The following is a 20,590-nucleotide window of genomic DNA, read 5'->3' as shown; positions in this document are numbered from 1 at the left end:
TTTTTTAAATTTTTAATCATCTACCACTTTTTGATACTTTGAGAACTAGTTAAAACTTTACCAAAATCTATTTTAAAAATCAGTATTAGCTCTAATACACAGACTTCAGTTTATGGTCACTTTTTCCCTGGTCACAGGTGCATGTTACAGCTTGCCATTGTGGTCATTGTGGTGCATTTCATTACACTTCTTGTTCTATCTGCTTTCTTGAGACTTGGGAAACAGTATTTTTCTGAGTGATTGTACTATATTGTTCCAAATATAAGGCCACCCAGAATAGAAGGCAACCTCCAACTAGAAACAGCTCAAATATGGAGAAAGGCTGGGGGCCCAGAGCCCGGCGGGTCTTGCAGTGGTGGCAAGGGTGCCGAGGAATAGGACGCTGCCTGCCCACTCTCCCGGTGAGTGAAGACAAGCCAGCTGCTGCATTTGCTTGTGTGTAACCCAGGTGGCTTGTGCTGCTCGAGGAAAGTTATGCTGGGGGTAGAGAACAGTCTGTGTACGTGAAAGAAAGTTGCTGTGGGTGTAAGTCTGGGGAGGGACGTTGGGAGTCGTCTTTCATCTCCTACACAGTCATCTCTAGTGTTTTCCCCCTGAACTTGAGGGTGAAAGTTGAGTGACTGGAGAACAAAGGTAGCCTGCACCTTCGTGAAAAGGCGTTTAAGAGTTCAGTGGCCATGAAAATGAACTTTTAAACACCAGCCCAGGAAATTATCCCATGCCCTTTCCAGTTGACTGCCCGGGGAGAAAGTGGTGCACTGTGGATCACGTGTACCTTGAAAACAAGCCTCCCTGAAACTGGGAGTCATGTGTCTAATTTCATTAAGGTTTTCCTCTTTTTAAATTCCTTATGTCCTGAGCCAGCCATGTTACAATTTAAATGGGCTCAATTTTATTAAAATATGTTTCGCTCAGTAGCACATTTAAAAAAATACTTCAGTGAAAACATATTAGTCAACTTTGTATTCATTGAACCTAGATAATTCTCCAAATTTTGGTCTCATTCTACTGAGCACATATAAATTTGACCTTTTGTTTCATAGGAACTAAATGAGATGTGATAGAATGAGTTGCTTGATTCTGTTACAATCTAGAAACCTGTTCGTTACAACCTTACCAGGCACTTGGCTACCTTTGTGGCTTCACAAAAACCACATAAATCATGACTCTTGAACCTTACTGTGATTATTAGTCCATAGCTCACAAAGTGGATTTGAATTTTAATCCCCCAATGATACATTTCCCCCTACTGTAGTCTTTATTATTATTATCCTATTATTTAAAGAAACTTCTTTAATAAAATATTTGTTTTTCTGAATAGATAAGGGTAGAAGAGGACTCTCCTTAAGTTTAAACAATGCTAAATTAGAGGATTTGTGGTAAAGGAAGCTATCACTGATTCTAGAAATTTTCTTAAACCAAAATGGCCTGAAAGATGGAGGTCCCATTCCAAAGCAAAAAGCATGCAAGGATTGATATACCTTCCAGTTTGCCAGGTCTGGGAAGGGAAACTTTGAAAGAGAAGGACTGGGAGGAGAGTAGCCCAGAGGGGGAAGGACTATTGCCAGCCAAGTCAGATTACCAGTCAGAAGACAGACAAAACTGCAGTGGTGGGTCCTAAATGAGAGGTTTGAAGTGAACTCTGCGTACCTCAGAAGCCTTTTCACACGAGTTCATGAGAGTGGTGACAGCAGGGAAAGAAAACGGTGGGGGACTAGAGCTTCCTTTATAATTCCTTTGTTTTGGAAACATTTGATCTCTTCAGAAGAGGAGGATGTCCAAAATGTGGTGATGGAGTTGGAGGGAGAGTGTGCCCCCTGAGCCAACTTCAAATAGTTTCCCTTTTATTATTTGTATCGGATACTATGCCTGATTTGGTCTGAAGTACAAATATAAGAAAACATAGCTTATTTTTCCCCAGAGAAGGTTGGGACTATTATAATTGGTTGCCCTGTGTCATCACCTGCTATTAATTTAGTCATTCGTAGAAATGAAGGACAGAAACTGGGGAGGTCACCTACATGTCACATCTATGGCTATCTCTCCCTGTTGGCTAGTGAGGGTTGGGCAGGACCTGATGTGTTTCCAAAACTCTCTGAGCACGGAAAAGCACATGGTCTCCATTGGCTTGTGAGGTGGTGAGGATAGCCTTCAACGAGGTAAGCAGTGACAGCGACGCGGAAGAGAGAACATATTCCAAATTGCATGCACAATAATTTTTGTAAAAGTCAATGGGAATTGTCAATTTCTTTAAAAATAGCATGGTTTGCATAAAGCCCATACCTAAGACTGTTGCTGCTCTCAGCTTTACCTTCCCATCCCTGAAATGCACAACATAGCAACTCTCTTAGAGATGCTGGAAAAGAAAAGTTCCAAACCACACGTGATGCTCCTTCCCCGGGGATTAGATTCATGGGATCAAAGAGAAACAGAGCAGTTATTAGTCTAATAGGCATGAAAAAAATCTCTAGGTTTGTTGGACAAAAATTAAAATCTCTCAGGCGCTCTGAGTGTAATGATCACCATAACACAGGTGAAAGTCCCATTAGACTGCTTTTTGTGGGAGTTTAGATAACTGCTACTCTTTTTCTTTCCTGATCCTTTAGTCTTTCTGCAAGCAATCCCCTAGAAAAAGTCGGTTTGATTTCCCCTCAGTTCCCATATGGGTGACTGTGACTCTCACAGGCCAGATTAATCATGGCACGTTCTGATTTCTCAGCAACTAAGTTGCAGAGTCAATGAACTACAAATACGTAATCTGATCCATTTTGTTTTTCATATCCAAAAAGACCAGAAAATAAGGATTTTTTTCTGAAAGAAAATACTGAATTTGGTTAAATCTCTTTGGAATATGTTCCACTACAGGTCTTCCCTCAAAGAAATGTTTTATAAGAATGTGATGTGTCTGCATTTTCTGAGACATATGGAATGAGGCATTTGTCTTGCTGAATGAGCATGTTAGCTCAGCTGCGGAGTAACTCACAAATTCCCCACACTTGAGTATGTTTAAGTTTCAAAAAGTCATTCTTGAAATGCTTAATGGTCATTCCTTAGGGGGCTTTGCTCTCTTTGGTAAATTAGAAATGACATCTGGACATGCATAGAGATGGTCCTTGGTTAACTTTTCTTGCTGGTCAAGCAGCAAGTACATTCCAGTTAACAGGTGGATAGTATTGTAGGACAGTCTCGGAAAAAAAATTATGAAATTGGCTGATTCTCATTTGGCAGTGAAATTGAATGACATCTGTGCAGTTATAAACGACTTTTGTTTTAATAACAAAGTTGTTGATTTTCTACTAAGGGTTCTTTTAGGTTGTCATCAGGGGCTGATGGGAATAACAGTTCACCCAACTCTCCAGCTAGCTTCAGTGGACATACCACACCTTCTCAGCAGCCTGAACCCGTGGTACACTCTCTTAAGGTAACCAACTGTGTACAACCATTTATCAAGAAAATCAGTTGTGTTGTGGTTTGTTTGCTGTAGTCCAGTAGTCCTCACAGTCTTGTTTTAACCATATATACTTTATTTTTTACCCCTAATGGTGTAACTTTATCTTAAGTTTTGAACTATGATTTTAATTTTTTAACTAACAATGGGTTTCAGTACTTATGGTTGAATCTCTAGTGTTATTTTGTTTTGAGTAATGTGATTCATTATCTGCATTGAGTTGAATTTGAAGTCTGATATGCATGTATATTCATTGTGTAAAATATTGTTACAGGTATTTTATGTGCAATGTTTGTAGCACGGGTGTCTTCAAATAGAGGGACTTAATAGTTGGCCAAAGGAAGGAAGGATACCATATTTTTCTTTCTTTATGCAAATGAAGAAAGCAGTGCAACTTACTAAAAGAAACTACTGAAACTAACAAAACCTACTCCCTCCTCCACTAAAAGAAATTAGGTCTTCAAACTTTAGTTAATGTTCCTTTATAGAATATTACAAAATAGATATGAGGTCTTGCTCATAAAGCTATTTTATTTTTGGCTTTTACTTCAAATTCTGTAATGACTTCAAAAAAGACTTGGCTAAAAATTATCATTTAATTTTCTTTACCAATAATGAGCTTTCCAATAAGTACCATAAGTAAAGTTAATAAAAATATTTCAGAGTAGAAACAAATGCAATAAAAATTATCTTAAAATTGAGGCAATTCCTTGAAATTTTCAGTTTCCAAGTATAAAACACTGCCCTTTAAATTAATAATCCATAACATGTAGCCTGATGCAGTATTTTGAGAATGAAGTAGGTAGAGTGCTTCAGTCTGCCACATGAGTTTCACAACTTTTCTAAAATTGTTTTGGATTCAGAATGATTTATCCACAGACTGAAGATGCATCCTTTTGGAGTGGGCCACATTTTCCCTGGCATGCATAAAGCAAATAAATAAATGAGAACTTCAAAATAGTTAATTGGAGATGATTTAGTTTTAGCAGCTTTAGCTCCCTCCTTATATTTTACTGTCCCTTAGATGAAGTGAGCTTGCGTCTCACAGGCATCAGTTGGCTGCTGATGAGGGAAGGTAGTATAACCACGCTGGTGGCCAATGGCAAGGCGCCTGGCATCTCCTGTGTTGTTGGGATAACACAAAGTGAGCAACTGAGAGGAATTCATGGGAAGGCACAACAGAATGAGGGGTGCACCCTCCCTCTGGTGGGTGCTGGTTTATCTATTGGGGAACACTTGCTCTCTGCTTCAGCATTTGAATGCTGCTTAGCATGAACAGTGCTGGAACTTTAGCATAAGCCAGGCTCTAACTACCTGAAAAGCATTTTAGAGATAAAAAAAAAATGAGTGGCTTCAATCCTGTAGTGTTAGTGCCCGTACATACTCCCCAAATAGCACATTTTCCGATTGAAAGATGATTCAGCCTGCTGCCTTATTAAAAGGGCAAGTGCAGTTTGAATCAGATCGGCTGAGTGGGTCACACTGCATTCTTCCCCAGATTTCCCACTACAGCTGAATGGGGCAGGCAGGGAAGCGCTCTTCAACTTTCTCTGAATTCATTCTCTAATTTTCATATGAAATTTTACCTCTAGAAAGGAAGATGTTATATTATAATCAGAACACACAAGTCTCACTGGGCAAGCTGGCTAGTACTGAGCAACTAATGTATCTATCTTTATTGGATAACTGGAGGCTTTTGAATAGAGAATGAGTTTGCTTCCCTCAGTTCACTGTGACTGAAACAGAAATATGTGCAAACACAGCCTATGGGAAATGCGTCGGAACACGATTGCCGTGTTAAAAACATGCAATCATTCAACATTTTGTTTTTAAAAGCCACTGATCTAGAGCATATTTATATCGTAAGATTTTCCTGTTCTGAAAAGAATACTTAGGACAGTGGCTCAGTTTCTCATCTTCTGATAGATTTCAAAAAAATTCTCTAGGATTTAATAACTCTGGTCAAGGATGGGGGAAGAATTTGAAGGCAGTGTGAGAAATTAGCTCACTTAAAATAACACCACATTTTTTTTTTGTTTTTAAAATTCATGCTATTAATTGGAGCTTCACTTCATTTAGTAGAAATTAACTGATTGGAAGTACTCTTCTCTGAGGTGCATAATAAATCAAATCTGTAAGTAAATGAGCTTGTTCAAAGAGTTCCATAAGTTTTCTATGAATATTCACTGAGCATAGTTAAGGATTTCCTTTAATGCAGCGGTTCTCAACCGCTTTGGGGGTCGAACGACCCTTTCACAGGGGTCTCCTAAGACCATCGGAAAACACATATATAATTACATATTATTTTTGTGATTAATCACTATGCTTTAATTATGTTCAACTTGTAACAATGAAAATACATCCTGCATATCAGATATTTACATTACGATTCATAACAGTAGCAAAATTACAGTTATGATGTAGCAACAAAAATAATTTTATGGTTGGGGGTCACCACGACATGAGGAACTGTATTAAAGGGTCGCGGCATTGGGAAGGTTGAGAACCACTGCTCTAACGGATGTAAACTGACTCTAATTTGAGTTGAGTAAAAGGGCCAGGCTTTCACTCACTACTATCATATCCTATGTTAAAGAAGCAATATCTACATAATAACAATGGCTAGAACTTTTGAGTTAACCGGAGAATAGTTTGTGAATTAGATTCTTTATTGCAGCATGAACTCTAGTGAAAATCCATGCAGTCGCAGTATATATGAATTTAAAAGAAAGGCTGCCCTCATGCTTAAGTCACTTATTTTGACTCAACTGTTCACTGGTGCTAATTCGCAGGTGACACCTTTAGGTGTGGCCATAGCACTGACTGGGAGGACAACAGAACAAGGAGTTTAACAATGTCAGAGTGGATTCTATAGGGGCTTTTAGGAAAAGTATTTTTTTATGCTACATTAATGCTTTGATTTATAAGCTGACAGAAGAAAATAGCAAACTGCACTCAAAGCCCAAGTTTTGTACTTTAGAAAGCATTGACATGAAAACTTTACAGACATTTTTAAAGGAATATTATTTCACTCTATTAAGCAGTAATTTTGAGAAATGGAATCTAAAATTGTTTAAAAGCATCTCATCCCCAAATACTTTGCTCTAATGAAAAATATTTATAAAGTGTTGCTCAAATATTGTCACTACTAGTATAAGGAGTCAGTGTTTCTCATTGCTAATGTCAAAGAACCATCCCCATATTCCTTTCCTAGCCACTGAGAATGCCCAGGCAAGAACTGTGAGGTTAGTAGTGTTAATATTAACAAAAATTCTTATGTACATATTCCTGGATTCTAACCAGTTTCACCATCACTATCATCTTTTCTATAGGCCATGTCTACATATCATTTGGACTGTTTGGTGTATAATTAATTATATTGCTCATTTTTATAATGGAGCAAGAATTATTGACTCTAAATCATTGACAGGTTATCTTAATGACCCAATTAACTAATGTATCTAATTATTTTAGACATTAATACATTCAATAGACTCTTAGTGATGCAATAGATTGCTTTTAATGGCCATCTGAAATTAAGTAGAATTGATTCTAGATAGGTTTCACAATAATAATTGAAAGATTTGCCACATATGTATACACTCTGATATGCAGACATGGAGAAAACTAAAGGTTTTACCAAGTGGAGCTGCTTGCTGATTTTATTCTATAACTAACAAGGTTTTTTTTCCATGTGAAATTTGCTTCTCTTTTTCAACTAATCCAGGTCTTGGATGTTCAGGAAACTATAGATCGTCAACAGGGTAAAGAGTATGAACAGGACCTTAGTGAGACAGAAAAAGCTATAGTCAGAGAAATGTGCAATGTAAGTTTAATGTGCTTTGTTGTGTATTCTGTGTTCCAAGCCCCATCATGACGTAGTTATTGCTTTATGAATATCTACTTTAAAAAATGCTGGACAAGTGCCCTAATTATGTGAAAATAAAATCAAATCCCCTTATTTTTATCTTTAGTATGTTTTATCACTACAATCATGTTATAAAATATTCAGGTAAGCAATAAGCCAATATATTCCAGAATTATTAAAGTTTCTAAATAATAAATTGTCTAAAATGTTACTAGTTTTGATAAAATAAATGGGTTTCTGCTTCATATTTTTAAGAAGGTCCTTAGAGATCAGTGTTTAAAACCTGTGATAAAACAGACTTCTTCGGATTTGTTTGTAAATTTACTTGGGGGAAAAGAATCATAATCTTACTAGGTAATATTTGCTGGGTTGTTCATGCATATAATATGTGTGCTTCATGTCATGCAAAGTAGTATCTTTACCTTTCAGTGGCTGACATATGTTCAGGATATAGCTATAGGAGATAGATATACACAGTAAAAAAATGACATGCTACTTTCATGATACATATTCAATGTGATCATTATATGGCTGACTAAATTTTATCAAGAATATAATTGTGAAGGTTATTAGAAAGCTAAATAGAATATTACAGAGGAACACATTTATTAAAAGCAAAAAATCATAGATTATATTAATCACTCATTTTAATTGGCTGCATATGTATAATTTTTAAACCTTAGATTCTTTGTCCATTAAGATATCAAAATTGCTTAGAAATACCCTTAAGCTTTAGGCTAATAGGACCAGATAATCTCAGACACTTAACAATCTCTTTGAGGTCTTGGAATCCAGTAAAAGTTACAAAGTCCCATGGGAATTTTATGTGCTGGGAAAGTGCTTAGTCTCCTGCTTGTTTGTGTTTTGGCTGTTTTTCTTTATTTCATGAATATCTGTTTTTATCTGTTTTCAAAAATCATTAGTTTTAGATGGCATGATTTCCTAAATGCGTCACTGTTTACCTTCTGTAGGTTTTCAGCCTGTTCTTAAGGTTTTCAGTTTGAATATTTCCCTCAGAGAAATTTAAGAATTTGGGTTGGTGGGCCCAATAGGCCCCCAAAGGTGATCCACTGATTCACCTGGAATCTCTCTATAGCCATACCCATTTCTGATCATCCCTGTAACTTGGATATCTTAATAGAAATATCATACACACCTAAAATCATGACTTATCCACCAGTTCACGTGTAACTAGTGAAATTAAACAAATGTGTTACCTTTTGTCAAGTGGTTTCTCACTTGTGACATTTTGAAATATCATATTTTGATAATACTTTGATAACAGCCCTAGAAAAGTAACTTCAACAGAATTGTTACTAAAATTTGCATTCACAACATGAAATAAAATCTCTTCCTGGGAAATGACAAAAAAAAAAAAAAAGAATTTGGGCCACACACCTAGGGATGCCTGTTGCTTCTCATCTATTGTCTCTGGAATGAGAAAGTTCTGACAGACTGTAGGATTGTAGAACTAGAGGGGGCCACAGAGGTCATCCCCCCAGTGGGTCTCCACAGAGTAGTATGTGGAGCTTCTTCATAATTCAGAGATCTGGGTTTTGCCCCAGATCATGGACAATTTGGATAGCAACTACTGGGTAAGCACCCCACACTTGCATTTTATGTTTAAAGAAATGAAGATCCCCAAATTTTGTTAATTGCTCAAATTAAGGTACTTGCCCAGATTGTTCGCTAAGGAACAGTTAAGTGAGCAGGATTAGACCCAGATCTCCTCTGAGGACTAGCTCTCTCCACTTCCCCAAGTGAAGCTGGGGACTCCTTTTCTTTCCTCAAGAATGAAAAGCAATGCATCTTACATCTCCATTGTGCTTAATGCCAGAAATTCTGTAAAGAAATGCCAGGATTGTCCCTTTTCTTGCCTCTTTTTAAATTTTTAGATGAAAGATTTCTGATTTCAAGACATTAGAAATTTTATTTCTTAATCACAGCAGAGACCTACTCATGGTTTGTATCTTGATTAGTTTGTATAGATCTTTTTGTTTACCTATATTTTAAAAAAAATGTGTCAAAAGGCTACGTGAGCTGGTGGTGATGTTTTTCCCCAAAGAAGATATTTCCTGGAGCTAAAGCTTGCGCTCCTCATTTGCCTTTAAACATTCTCTAGAAACCTTTTCTAACTCTCAATTGTTGTGATGCCCATAATTTGAAGAAGAAAAAAAAAGCCAGCCCAAGTCTGACAGTTGGCATTCATATATTTGGAAACTACTTAAAAGCCAAGAGAAAAAAGTGTTGATTTAAAATATTGGCATCACCATTAAAAATTATATGAACATTGAAAATACAAAGCAAATACTGGAGAAGAAAAGTATGCGGTTTTTTTAATGTTTAAGACATTTGCATTGATAAGTAATTTCTTAGAAACCCGCTAAGATTATGGAACCCCGTGCTTTTATAATAATGTCACAGACATACAGAACTTTCGCCTTGGTTTCTGATAGTCCTCCTGAAGATAGGTTGTTGACATCTATACAATGAAAGACTGTTATTCACAGCATATCATGTTACTAGCATGAAGGGCTCTATTCTCTTCCCAAACTGTACCACAGAAATACATATACTGTTTTTTTTTTTTTATCTTAGGTTTCTCTGTTTGACTCACAAATTCCCTGAGAACAGTACAAAAACTTGATTGGTCATCAACCTGTTCTCCTCTTAGTTAACAGGTCAATCACTCATTGGCTTAGCTCAGTTCTGCCTGGTCTGTGCTTCCTTTTACCACATAGCCCATTGCAGTCTACAGCTGAGTACTTGAAGACGGGTTGCATTGAGTTGTAACCATCTAATGCTTTGTGTCTGTGATTGAGGTCTTGAGTTTACCCTCCACTTCTAAACCAGAAATGTAAAGCATGCTGGAGAGTGTAATTATATTTACAATTTAAGGGCAAGAAAGAGATGCTAGCTTGGCTTCCTGATTAGATGTTTGTACCTCTTTGCAGTCAAGCTATTAAGACTGAGACTCTCCTAATTCCCTTGAGTACAGCTTGAGCCATCTATTGCTATGACATTCCTTTCCAATAGTTGAGGACCATAACAACTCTCCAAATGCGACAGGACATTTCTGTCACGTAAAAGTATCTGCTAGAACATAGAGACTAACAGTTGCATTGGCTTGCAAATGAAAGACAGAACCCTGTATTATTCTTACTGGGTATCTCTGTAGTATCTGCTCTATTTAAAAGGAAAACAAACACAGTCTCTGAATAATTAATGAACCAACTGGCTTTGTGTTCATGATATAGTTATGTAAATTTTTGTGGAATTAATCAATGTGAGCATAGTCTTTATAGTGAAACACCCTGGGAGGGTTATGATTGTTACTGTGTGTGTATATTCATGTTTTCCAATTACTGTTAGTATATTAATATATCATTGGTGATTTCGATAGTTTTACCTTATACTTATGTTATTCTTCAGCTCACCTTTACCACTGTCCCTCTAAAATAGCCCATTTTTTTTTTTAACATATTGTAATTGTATCTAGTTCAGTGATTCTTGAAGTTATTCTTATCTTTTCCCTGCGTGTGGGTGCTTTCTGTTTTGGTAATCTGAGAAATCGTACTGTTTGGTAGCTAAGGTTTATGATTGAAGCCCCAAAACTCTGCAGGGAGAAGCAGGGAAATTTACTATTGGCCCTAAAGCTATCAGCTCAGGACTTAAATAGCTCAAGATCAAAGAGTCTTCATTTTCCTTTGATATCCCTTGTAATAGAGGTATAATAGAGGGACCAGGATGATTTTGCTTAAGGATTCTTTAAGTCTAGCTATGCATTAGAAGCAATCACATTGGGAGCTTTTAAAAAATACAGATGCCTGCACCTCACCTCCACCAATGCAGTCAGCCTCCGAGGGTGGGAGTTCCTGTTTAGCGTGCAGCTAGAGTGGAGTGTCACTCAAACACCTAGACTAAGTTGGCAATCCATTCTTTAATTTTGACCCTGGTTCCTAACAAACCCGGTGGTCCAACAACTGAGTAATTCTTGTGATTTAGAAGCTTGCACCACATTTTACTTCCTTTGTGTTTGAGCTCATTCATGTGGCTATCTTGTCTCTTGTCTTCACATTCATCTTTGCCCCTCTCATAGATCTCCCCTACCAGTAAAAACACACACGTCTTTGTGGAAGAGAACAATTATGATGTTTTGTTTTCTTTTAAAGGTTGTGTGGAGGAAACTTGGAGATGCTGCAGGTTCGTGTCCTGGGATTAGGCAGCACTTGTCTGGCAACCAGTACAAAGGACCAATGTGAGAAACACTCTTTCAAACACGAGGTCACCACTGCCAGGAAGAGGTAACGGGAAAGAAGAAGAAAAGAGTGGATTTCCGCAAACCTGAACTCATGGAGTGATTGCACATATTTTCCCTCTAAAACCTTTAGTATAACTAAAGCTGTATTTTATGTCTCTCGCTTTGATGTCTACAATAGTCAATTTCAAACAAGGTAGCTTTGAAAGTCACCATTTTGGTACCAATATTTTCATTAGAACTAAAACGTTTTTGACTCCTTAGCTTATAATTGGGAAAAACGCATGATTGGAAGGGTACAGTAGAGCCTTGGTGGTTGATAGAGTTGACTCATTACATTTAATGCGAAAGTAAGAAGAGGTAGTATCTTCCAGCTTCCCAAGTTTGAGACTTGAGTACCTAATTGTTACATTTTAGTCAACAAAATACTAGTTCCTGCCGCACAATTTAGATGCAAGGTAAGATAAGGTTTCTGGGGTTTTGTTTTGAGGTGCTAAAATGTCACATAAATTCTCCTTAACAGCTGGTAGCAAGACTTTATATAGAGTGATTATCAGAGAGTACCACTTATTTCAAGTGATCAAATAAATATATCTTTTCTTTTAATCTTGATGTATTTTTCATGAAGACACGCCTTGGGGGACATGTCCATATTCATTCAGTGTACCCATTGATGTTAATATTACCAATTTCAATTGAAGAACAAGCAAACATAATTTTTCTAAGTGTTTTCAGCTGTGAGATGTCAATTTCTACAATTTAGTTTCTAGACATGCTGTTATATTTAATAAACTTCATGTAAACTTTAAAATATTGCACTGCATTTATGAAAAGCTTTCTTTGTCTACAGCAGCTATCTAATGTTTTATGAAACTGGCGCATGCCCTTGATTATTGAGGCTAAAAGCTTTGTTCAGGCTGCTTGAGGTTTGAAAAAGAGGTGTGCTAGCTTTGCTTAGTTTCTTATTTTTGGTATATATAATATTAGACTGTGTGTATTGGAAATGCTATGATAGGTATTTTGTGTTTATTCAAATGCAATGACAGTTTCCTGTATGAATGTGCAAAAGGCCTGTGACAGAATGCTAAGTTTTTACTGTGGTTTAAGATTTTAAAAGTAGGAATGCAACAATTCCCAGTTTTCAGATTTCTTCTAAATTATTCTATTGTTGTTTTTAAATGGGCTCATTAGCTTAATAATTGTCAGTTTTTAGAATGTTGTGATGAAAAACCAGTACTTTGCTTTCAGAAAACATTTATGAATTAATTTACTATAGAATAATCTCTAATTCTCATAATTGGATTACCATTTAAGGCCATCTTTCCTTTATATCTTTTAAGTATTACTACTTTGTAAAAGAAAATTGCTTGCTTTGTTTACACCTTCTCTTGTTAGAAAAAAAGTTTTCATCCTTACGTTGTTGTATTCCTACACTCTGAAGACATTTAAAATAAGTTTTTGTGCCTGCAGAAGCTAATACAAGGAACACTGGTCTTTTGACAAAATACTTGTGTAAATTTTGATACTGTATTAAAACTATTTTTTTAAAGTTCTGCATAAAATTGAGTATTAAGTATGTGTTCATCTTAGCACTGGTAATAAATTATTTAATCTCATGGTGGTTTTTTTTTTTCTTCTTCAAAATGTTTTTCCTAAACGAGTTTTCTGTAGTAAGTAAATACCATCATGCTCTTGTGTGGTGATGATAGTACTACAGATGCCTTTGTTTTATATTTAAGACAATAAGTCATGTTTTTAAACATGCTCACGAGGGATTTAGTATTCAGATATAACTCACTATTCTCTATTATAATGTAGTAAAAATTTTAGAATATTTTGAATTAGTTTGTTACAAAACTTCATTTGTTATTATAATTCATATAGATTAAAATTAAACCTAACTCAACTCTATTATTTAAAAATTATCAGAAGGAAATTTACTGGAAGGAAAATACAGAGGCTAAGTTTTTAATTTCTTTAGTATTTTAGGAAGCAGTGATATAACCAAGACATAAATTGGAAAGCACCGACATGCATGATAAGAGAACATACTTCTTAAAAATGACTATTAAGATTGTGGAATAAGGCTTCCTACATTTAGCATTAGCTCCAACTTTTAATGACGTAGTAGATGTATAGTCCAGGGCCTGAATCTTGCCAATTGCCTACTATGTTTATCAATAAAAATGAGTGGCACTGTTCTCTTATATGACCACTGTATGATTTTATTTTCCCTAGAACAAATGTTAATTTCTGGGCAGAATATTTATTTTCCAGCTCTGAAGCTGATACGTAAGAATCCAAGTATTTTAAGTTTCTAGCTTGCTCAAACTTGTTGATGGAAATCAACTATAGGAAGGAAGCTAGGAAAACCACAAATTGTTAGGTTTGATCGAGCAATTGAGTTGATACCCCTCCCCCAGGAACTGGCTTTTCAGGCCATTTCACAATGGACAGTCCCTTTGCTGAGACCACATTTCACTTGCGGTGACCACATTCCATTATCTCCCCGCTGGGTATGCACAAATAATTCTCCGCCCAGAAAAAAGCCCGCCAAAAGTCCTTTTACAGCCGCCGACTCCCGTCATTGGGTGCTGGAGCCATCCAGGCTCAGCCAGCTGGTGTGGGGGTGATCGAATAAATTCATAATCCCTCACCACCCTGGCCGCATGCGTTCCTCCTTCGGCAACCTAACGCAAATGTGGGGAGATGAACCAGCATGCTACTGAACTGGATTTAAAAAAAAAAATCCACAATGACAGCGGAGTAAGTGGAAGCTACACCCACCTTCTGCCAGGACCAGCCTGGAATTACAGCTAAAGTACTGAACAATCAACCTAACCACAGAATTGGCCTTCTAACCAAGAATTGACAGAAGCAGCCCCATCCACACTGGCAGGAAGGGCAGAGATGCAGGTGGAAACATGAAAAGAGCTGCACAGTTGAAATCCCAGAGGGATAGCTCAGCTGCCTGGGCTTCCCGGCCCAGAGCTACAGAGCTGGGAAGAGGTGACCACATAACAGCTGACTGTGAAAATCAGAGATACTGTCCGGCCAGGGAGACGGGGTCTGCTAGAGACACGGTGCCCTCTTATAGGACCAGTGCACAAAATCTCATGTGTGGTCACTCACCCTAGGCTCTGGCAAAGGAAGGGGAGATGGGTTGTGGATCTGGGAAGAGAGATGAAGGGACAGCCACCAGGATCCTTTCACTGAGTCCCTCTCCCACACTGCAGGCACCATCTTTTTTTGGGTGGAGCACTCCACTCCTTAGGGCATCAGCTTGAGGGAGAAATAGCCCCACCCTGAGGTTCCCTGCCTGGGCCAGGCACACTCAGAGTGTGACTGAGCTGTGTGGCTTTGGGTGCGGGCCATCTCCCACTATCATGTGAACCTGCCTGGCAGTGCCTCCCTGAAGTGGGAGATACACTAGCCCCACCCTCCCGGCTCCTGGTGGCCCCACTCTGCTGAGCTTGGGCTCCCAGCAGAATTAGAGACAGACTGAGCTGTGTGGCTCTAAGATGGGGGCCAGTTTTCCCTCGCCTGCCTGACCAGTGCAGAGCCTTCCCTTCACATTGCCAAATCTTGATTTGTTTGGGCCTAATAAACTCTGCTGGCCTCCCCAAGACCTTGCCCCACCACCAGAGTCTATGGGCACCTCACGGGAAGAGCAGCTAGATTGGCCTACTTTGCTGAGTGGCCTCAAACCCAGCACTGGCAGTGAGTTTGGACCTGTATCAATCTGGTGAACACGACTTGCCTCTACCTGGCCAATCACTGAGAACCTACCTCATGCAAATTGGAACTGCCAGAGGCACTTTCAGTGACCACAAAAGACCCTGAGTAGCCACAGCAAAGTTGGAGAAAGAACAAAGTTGGAGAAATCACGGTACCGGATATCAAACTCTACCATAAGACAGTAGTAGTATAAAAACAGTATGATACTGGCATAAAAACAGACATGTCGATCAATGGTACAGAATAGAGAGCCCAGAAATAAACCCACACCTTTATGGTCAATTAATATTTAATAAAGTAGGCAAGAACATGAATAGACTGTCATTTGCCTCATTGCAACAAATCATACTGGGAAAATTGGAAGGATCTATGTGTGTGTGGGGGGCGGGGGGGGGAGACTATCTCACCTTCTAGCACCATACACAAGAATAAACTCAAAATGGATAAAGACCTAAATGTAAGGCTTGACATCATAAAAATTTTAGAAGAAAATAGGAAGTAAACCTCAGACATTTCTCATAACAATAGTTTTTCTGCTCCTTGGGCAAGGAAAATAACAAAAAATAAACATATGTGACTACATCAAAGTAAAAAGTTTTGCACAGCAAAGGAAACCATCAACAAGATGAAAAGATGACTCACTGAACAGGAGAACATAGTAGCTAAATGATATATCCATTAAGGGGTTAATATCCAAAATTTATAAAGAACTTATAAACACATCGCCAAAACAAAAACAAGAAATAATCCAATTTAAAAAAATGGGCAAAGGATTTGAATAGACACTTCTCCAAAGAGGGCATACAAAGAAATGCAAATTAAAACCACAATTCGATATCACCTCATACCTGTTAGAATGGCTATCGTCAATAAATCAACAAATGCTGGTGAGGATGTGGAGAAAAGGAAACCATGGTGGGAATGCAGATTGGTACAGGCACTGTGGAAAACAGTATGGAGTTTCCTCAAAAAATTAAAAATGGAACTGCCTTATAATCAGCAATTCCAATTCAGAGCCCAAAACACGATTTAGAAAGAATAAATGCACCCCTATGCTCATTGCAGTGTTATTTACAACAGCCAAGATTTGGAAGCAGCTCACGTGCCCAGCAGCAGATGAGTGGATAAAAGAGCTGTGGTGCATTTACACCGTGGATTACTCCTCGGCCATAAAAAAGGAAATGCTATCTTTTGTGAAAGCATGAATGGACCTGGAGAACATTATGCTAAGGGAAATAAGCCAGTTAGAGAAAGATAAATACCATATGATTTCTTACATGTGGAATCTAATGAACAAAATTAAACTAACAAACAATAGAAACAGACGCACAGCTGGAGGTAGGGGGGTTGTTAGGGAACTGGGTGAAAAGGGTGAAGAGATTAAAGTAAACAGTATGGTGATTACCAGAGGGAAAAGGGATTCAGGGGAGGCAGCAGAGGATAAAGAGGGGGGGTGGAGATAAATGGTGACAAAGGAGACTTTATTTTGGGTGGTGAACACACAATACAATATATAGATGATGTATTATAGAATTGTACACTTGAAACCTGTATAATTTTATTAACCAATGTGCCCCCCTGAATAAAATCAATAAAAATAAAAATTGAATAGTTAAATAAGAGATCAAATGATAGAGACAAATAAAATGTAAATACGACATGCCAAATTTTTTTTTGAGATGCAGCAAAAGCAGTACTAAGAGGTAAGTTTATACCTTTGCAGGCCTACCTCCAGACACAAGAAACATCCTAAGTAATCTAATATTGCTCCTTAAAGAACTGAAACAAGAAGGGCACACAGAGCCCAACGTCAGTAGAAGGAAGGAAATAATAAAAATCAGACTGGGAATAAATAATGCAGAGAACAAAAAGATAGTAGGGGAAAAAATGAAACAAAGAGCTTGTTTTTTGAAAAGATAAAATTGACAAACCCCTGGCTAGACTCGCTAAGGGGAAAAGAGGCTACTCAAATAAATAAAATCAGAAATGAAAGAGAAAAAGTTCCAAGGGACACCACAGAAATATTGAGGATTGTACAAGGGTATTATGAAGGGTTTTCCACTAGAAGAAATGGACAAATTCTAAATATACAGCCTTCCTGAATCATGAAGAAGTGGAAGAACGTAAGTAGACTGATTTCTCGTGAGGAAATCAAAACAGTAATAAAAAAAATCACAAAACAAAAGTCCAGGATCAGATGGCTTCACGGGTGAATTCTACCAAATGTTCAAAGAAGATGTAATACCATTTTTTTTTTTCTTTAACTCTTCCAAAAAGTTGAGAAAGAGGGAATACTTTCTAACTCATTTTAAAAAGCCAACATTGCCCTGATAACAAAACCAGGCAAGGGCAACACTCCGAACAAGAAAATCCTGGCCAGTGTGGTTCAGTGGTTAAGCATCAACCTATAAACCAAGAAGTCACTGGTTCGCCTCCTGGCCAGGGGGCATGCAGGAGGCAGCAGGTGATGTTTCTATCTCATTGATGTTTCTATCTCTCTAGACCTTGCCTTTCCTTTCTTTTAAAAAAATCAATTAAAACATATTAAAAAATAAATATGTAAAAAAAACTATAGGCCAGAATCTCTGATGACATAGATGAACAAATATTAAACAAATTACTAGCAAATCAAATAACAATTTAGAAAAAAGAGCACATATCACGATCAGGTGGGGTTCATTCCAGAGATGCAAGGATGTTTCAGTATCTTCCAATCAATGTGATACACCACATTAACAAAATAAAAGATAAAAATCATATGACCCCATAATAGATGAACAAAAAGCATTTGACAAGATACAACATCCATTTATGATTAAAACAAAACTCAATAAAATGGCTATAAAAGGAAAGAACCGCAACATAATAAAAGCCATATATAACAAGGCCTAGATTAACATATTCAATGGTGAGAAGTTTAAGGCTTTTCCTCTGTGATCAGGTAAATGACAAGGATGCCCACTCTTTCCACTGCTATACTGGAAACCCCTAGCCAGAGCACTTAGTCAAGAAACAGAAATAAAAGGCATCTAAATTAGGGATGAAGAAGTAAAACTGTCACTGTTTATAAATGACATGATTCTATATATAATAGAAAACCCTATAGACTTCACACACACACACACACACACACAGCTATTAGAAACAATAAACAGTAAAGTTGCAGGGTACAAAAATCAATAGATAAAGATCTGTTGCATTCCTATATACTAACAATAAACTATACTTACAATTGCAACAACAACAACAAAAATCCCTAGGAATAAACTTATCAGAAGAGGTGAAAGACCTGCACACTGAAAACTTCAAGACATTGTTGAAAGATATATAAGAAAAATCAACGAAATGGAAAGATATCCTGTGTTCATGAATGGAAGAATTAACACTGTTAAAGTGGCCATATATTTTAAAACAATATATAGACTTCATGAAATCCCTATCAAATACCAATGGCATTTCTCACAGAAATATAACAAAAAATTCTGAAATTTGTATGAAACCACAAAACACTCAAAATAGCCAAAGCAATTTTTAGGAATAAGAACAAAGCCAAAGGTTATCACACACCCTGAATTAAAACTGATTTTAAAACTACATTAATCAAAACAGTATAGTATCAGATAAAAAAACAGACACAGAGACCAATGAAAATAGAATGAAGAGCCCAGAAATAAACCCACACAGCCCTAGACTGTTTGGCTCAGTGTATAGAGCGTCAGTCTGAGAACTAAAGGTTCCCAAGTTCAATTCTGGTCAAGGGCACATACCCAGGTTGCGGGTTCAATCCCTAGTGGGGGCCATGCAGGAGGCAGCCAATCAATGATTCTCTCTCATCATTGATGTTTCTATCTCTCCCTTCCTCTTCCTTCCTCTCTGAAATCAATAAAAATATAAAAATAAAAAAATAAACTCACACATATATCAGCAACTAATATTCAACAAAGGAGCCAAGAATCCTAAATAATGAAGAGCTAATATGCAAATGGACATCATGTCCTCAAGCCAGAACTGCTCAGACACTCAACACTGGGGAGAGAGGAATGGGGAGCAGCCAGGCTACAGCCCAGGAGAGGGACAAGCCACCCGCTTCACAGTCCCAGGCACCTACGGCTGGGCAAAGCCACCCATCCACAGTCCCCTGTGGCTGCGGCCAGCCTGGGCGAAGCTGGCCCCGGTCCTGGGTGCCTGCTACTGGCCGGAGGACGGAATCCTGGGTCCCAGGTGCAGGGCAAGGCAGAGGCAGTTAGGGGCGATGAGGCAAGCAGGGGAGCAGTTAGGGGCGATCAGGCAGGCAGGCAGAGGTGGTTAGGGATGATCAGGCAGGCAGGCAGGCGAGTGATTAGGAGCCAACGGCCCCGGAATTCAAGAGGCAGTCGGACATCCCCCAAGGGGTTCTGGATTGGAGAGGGTGCAGGCTGGGCTGAGGGATCCCATACTCCCATGCACAATTTTCATGCACCGGGCCTCTAGTATTAGTGGAGAGAAATGGTGCACCTGTGCGTAAGGCATGTAAGGGAAATGAATGCAACACGATTAATCAGTCATTAGTGAATGTTGTAGTTTGTTATTAATAATTATGTATAACAGGATATTGTAAAAATTAAGTTACGCAATTTTTATTTTTTTTATTTTTTATTTTTTTTGCACTTTTTTATTGTTTTATTGCTTAAAGTATTACAAAGGGTATTACATATGTGTCCTTTTTTTTTTTCCCCCGCCCTTGACAATCCCCTGGCCTCCCCTACCCCCCAGTGTCTTATGTCCATTGGTTATGCTTATATGCATGCATACAAGTCCTTCGGTTGATCCCTTACCCCCCTCCCTCCTGCCCCCCAACCCTCCCTAGCCTTCGGCAGCACATATACTAAAATTGGAACGATACAGAGAAGATTAGCATGGCCCCTACACAATTTTTATTAAAATGTTTCTTACATACCATTATATTGGCTGGGCCACAAAAATATTGGTTGTGGGCTGCAAGTTTCATATGCTTGACACAGCCTGCCCAAAAGTTGTCCCACTATCTCCTTTATATTTAACTAGAGGCCCAGTGCACGAATTCTGCGTGGGTGGGGTTCCTTGCAGGGAGGGATCATGGGAGGTTGGCTGTGGGAGTGCACTGACCACCAGGAAGCAGCTCCTGCACTGAGCATCTGTCCCCTGGTGGTCAGTGTGAGTCAGTGACCAGTCATTCTGTCGCTCAGTCCTAACAGTTGCTTGGGCTTTTATATATATAGATGAAGCAAAGCTGAAATATCTCCCAAACCCAGCATCCTGT

General features: G+C 38.2%; 1 protein-coding gene and 1 non-coding gene across 7 annotated transcripts in view; both read left to right on the top strand.

Annotated features, from left to right (window-relative positions):
- CCDC85A (coiled-coil domain containing 85A) overlaps positions 1-13,175 on the top strand; it is a 169,707-nt gene extending 156,532 nt beyond the window's left edge. For 2 of the 6 annotated variants that reach the window (XM_036334504.1, XM_036334503.1), the window contains one exon: positions 11,489-13,175. In XM_036334504.1, the coding sequence (XP_036190397.1) occupies positions 11,489-11,538 (50 nt within the window). In that variant the 3' untranslated portion in view covers positions 11,539-13,175. Of the gene's footprint in view, positions 1-266; positions 402-3,301; positions 3,422-7,175; positions 7,275-11,488 lie in introns of all 6 variants that reach the window. The other 4 variants (XM_036334498.1, XM_036334501.1, XM_036334500.1 and 1 more) reach the window with 4 other exon arrangements.
- A 6,980-nt stretch (positions 13,176-20,155) lies between these two features.
- On the top strand, positions 20,156-20,257 carry LOC118669522. Its single transcript, XR_004972000.1, has one exon. It is a non-coding gene; the product is annotated as a U6 spliceosomal RNA (small nuclear RNA).
- Positions 20,258-20,590: the final 333 nt, after the last annotated feature.

Source organism: Myotis myotis, unplaced genomic scaffold (genome assembly GCF_014108235.1).
Source record: "Myotis myotis isolate mMyoMyo1 unplaced genomic scaffold, mMyoMyo1.p scaffold_m19_p_14, whole genome shotgun sequence".
NCBI classification, from domain to species: Eukaryota; Metazoa; Chordata; class Mammalia; order Chiroptera; family Vespertilionidae; genus Myotis; species Myotis myotis.
This window is presented reverse-complemented; position numbering and strand designations above follow the sequence as displayed.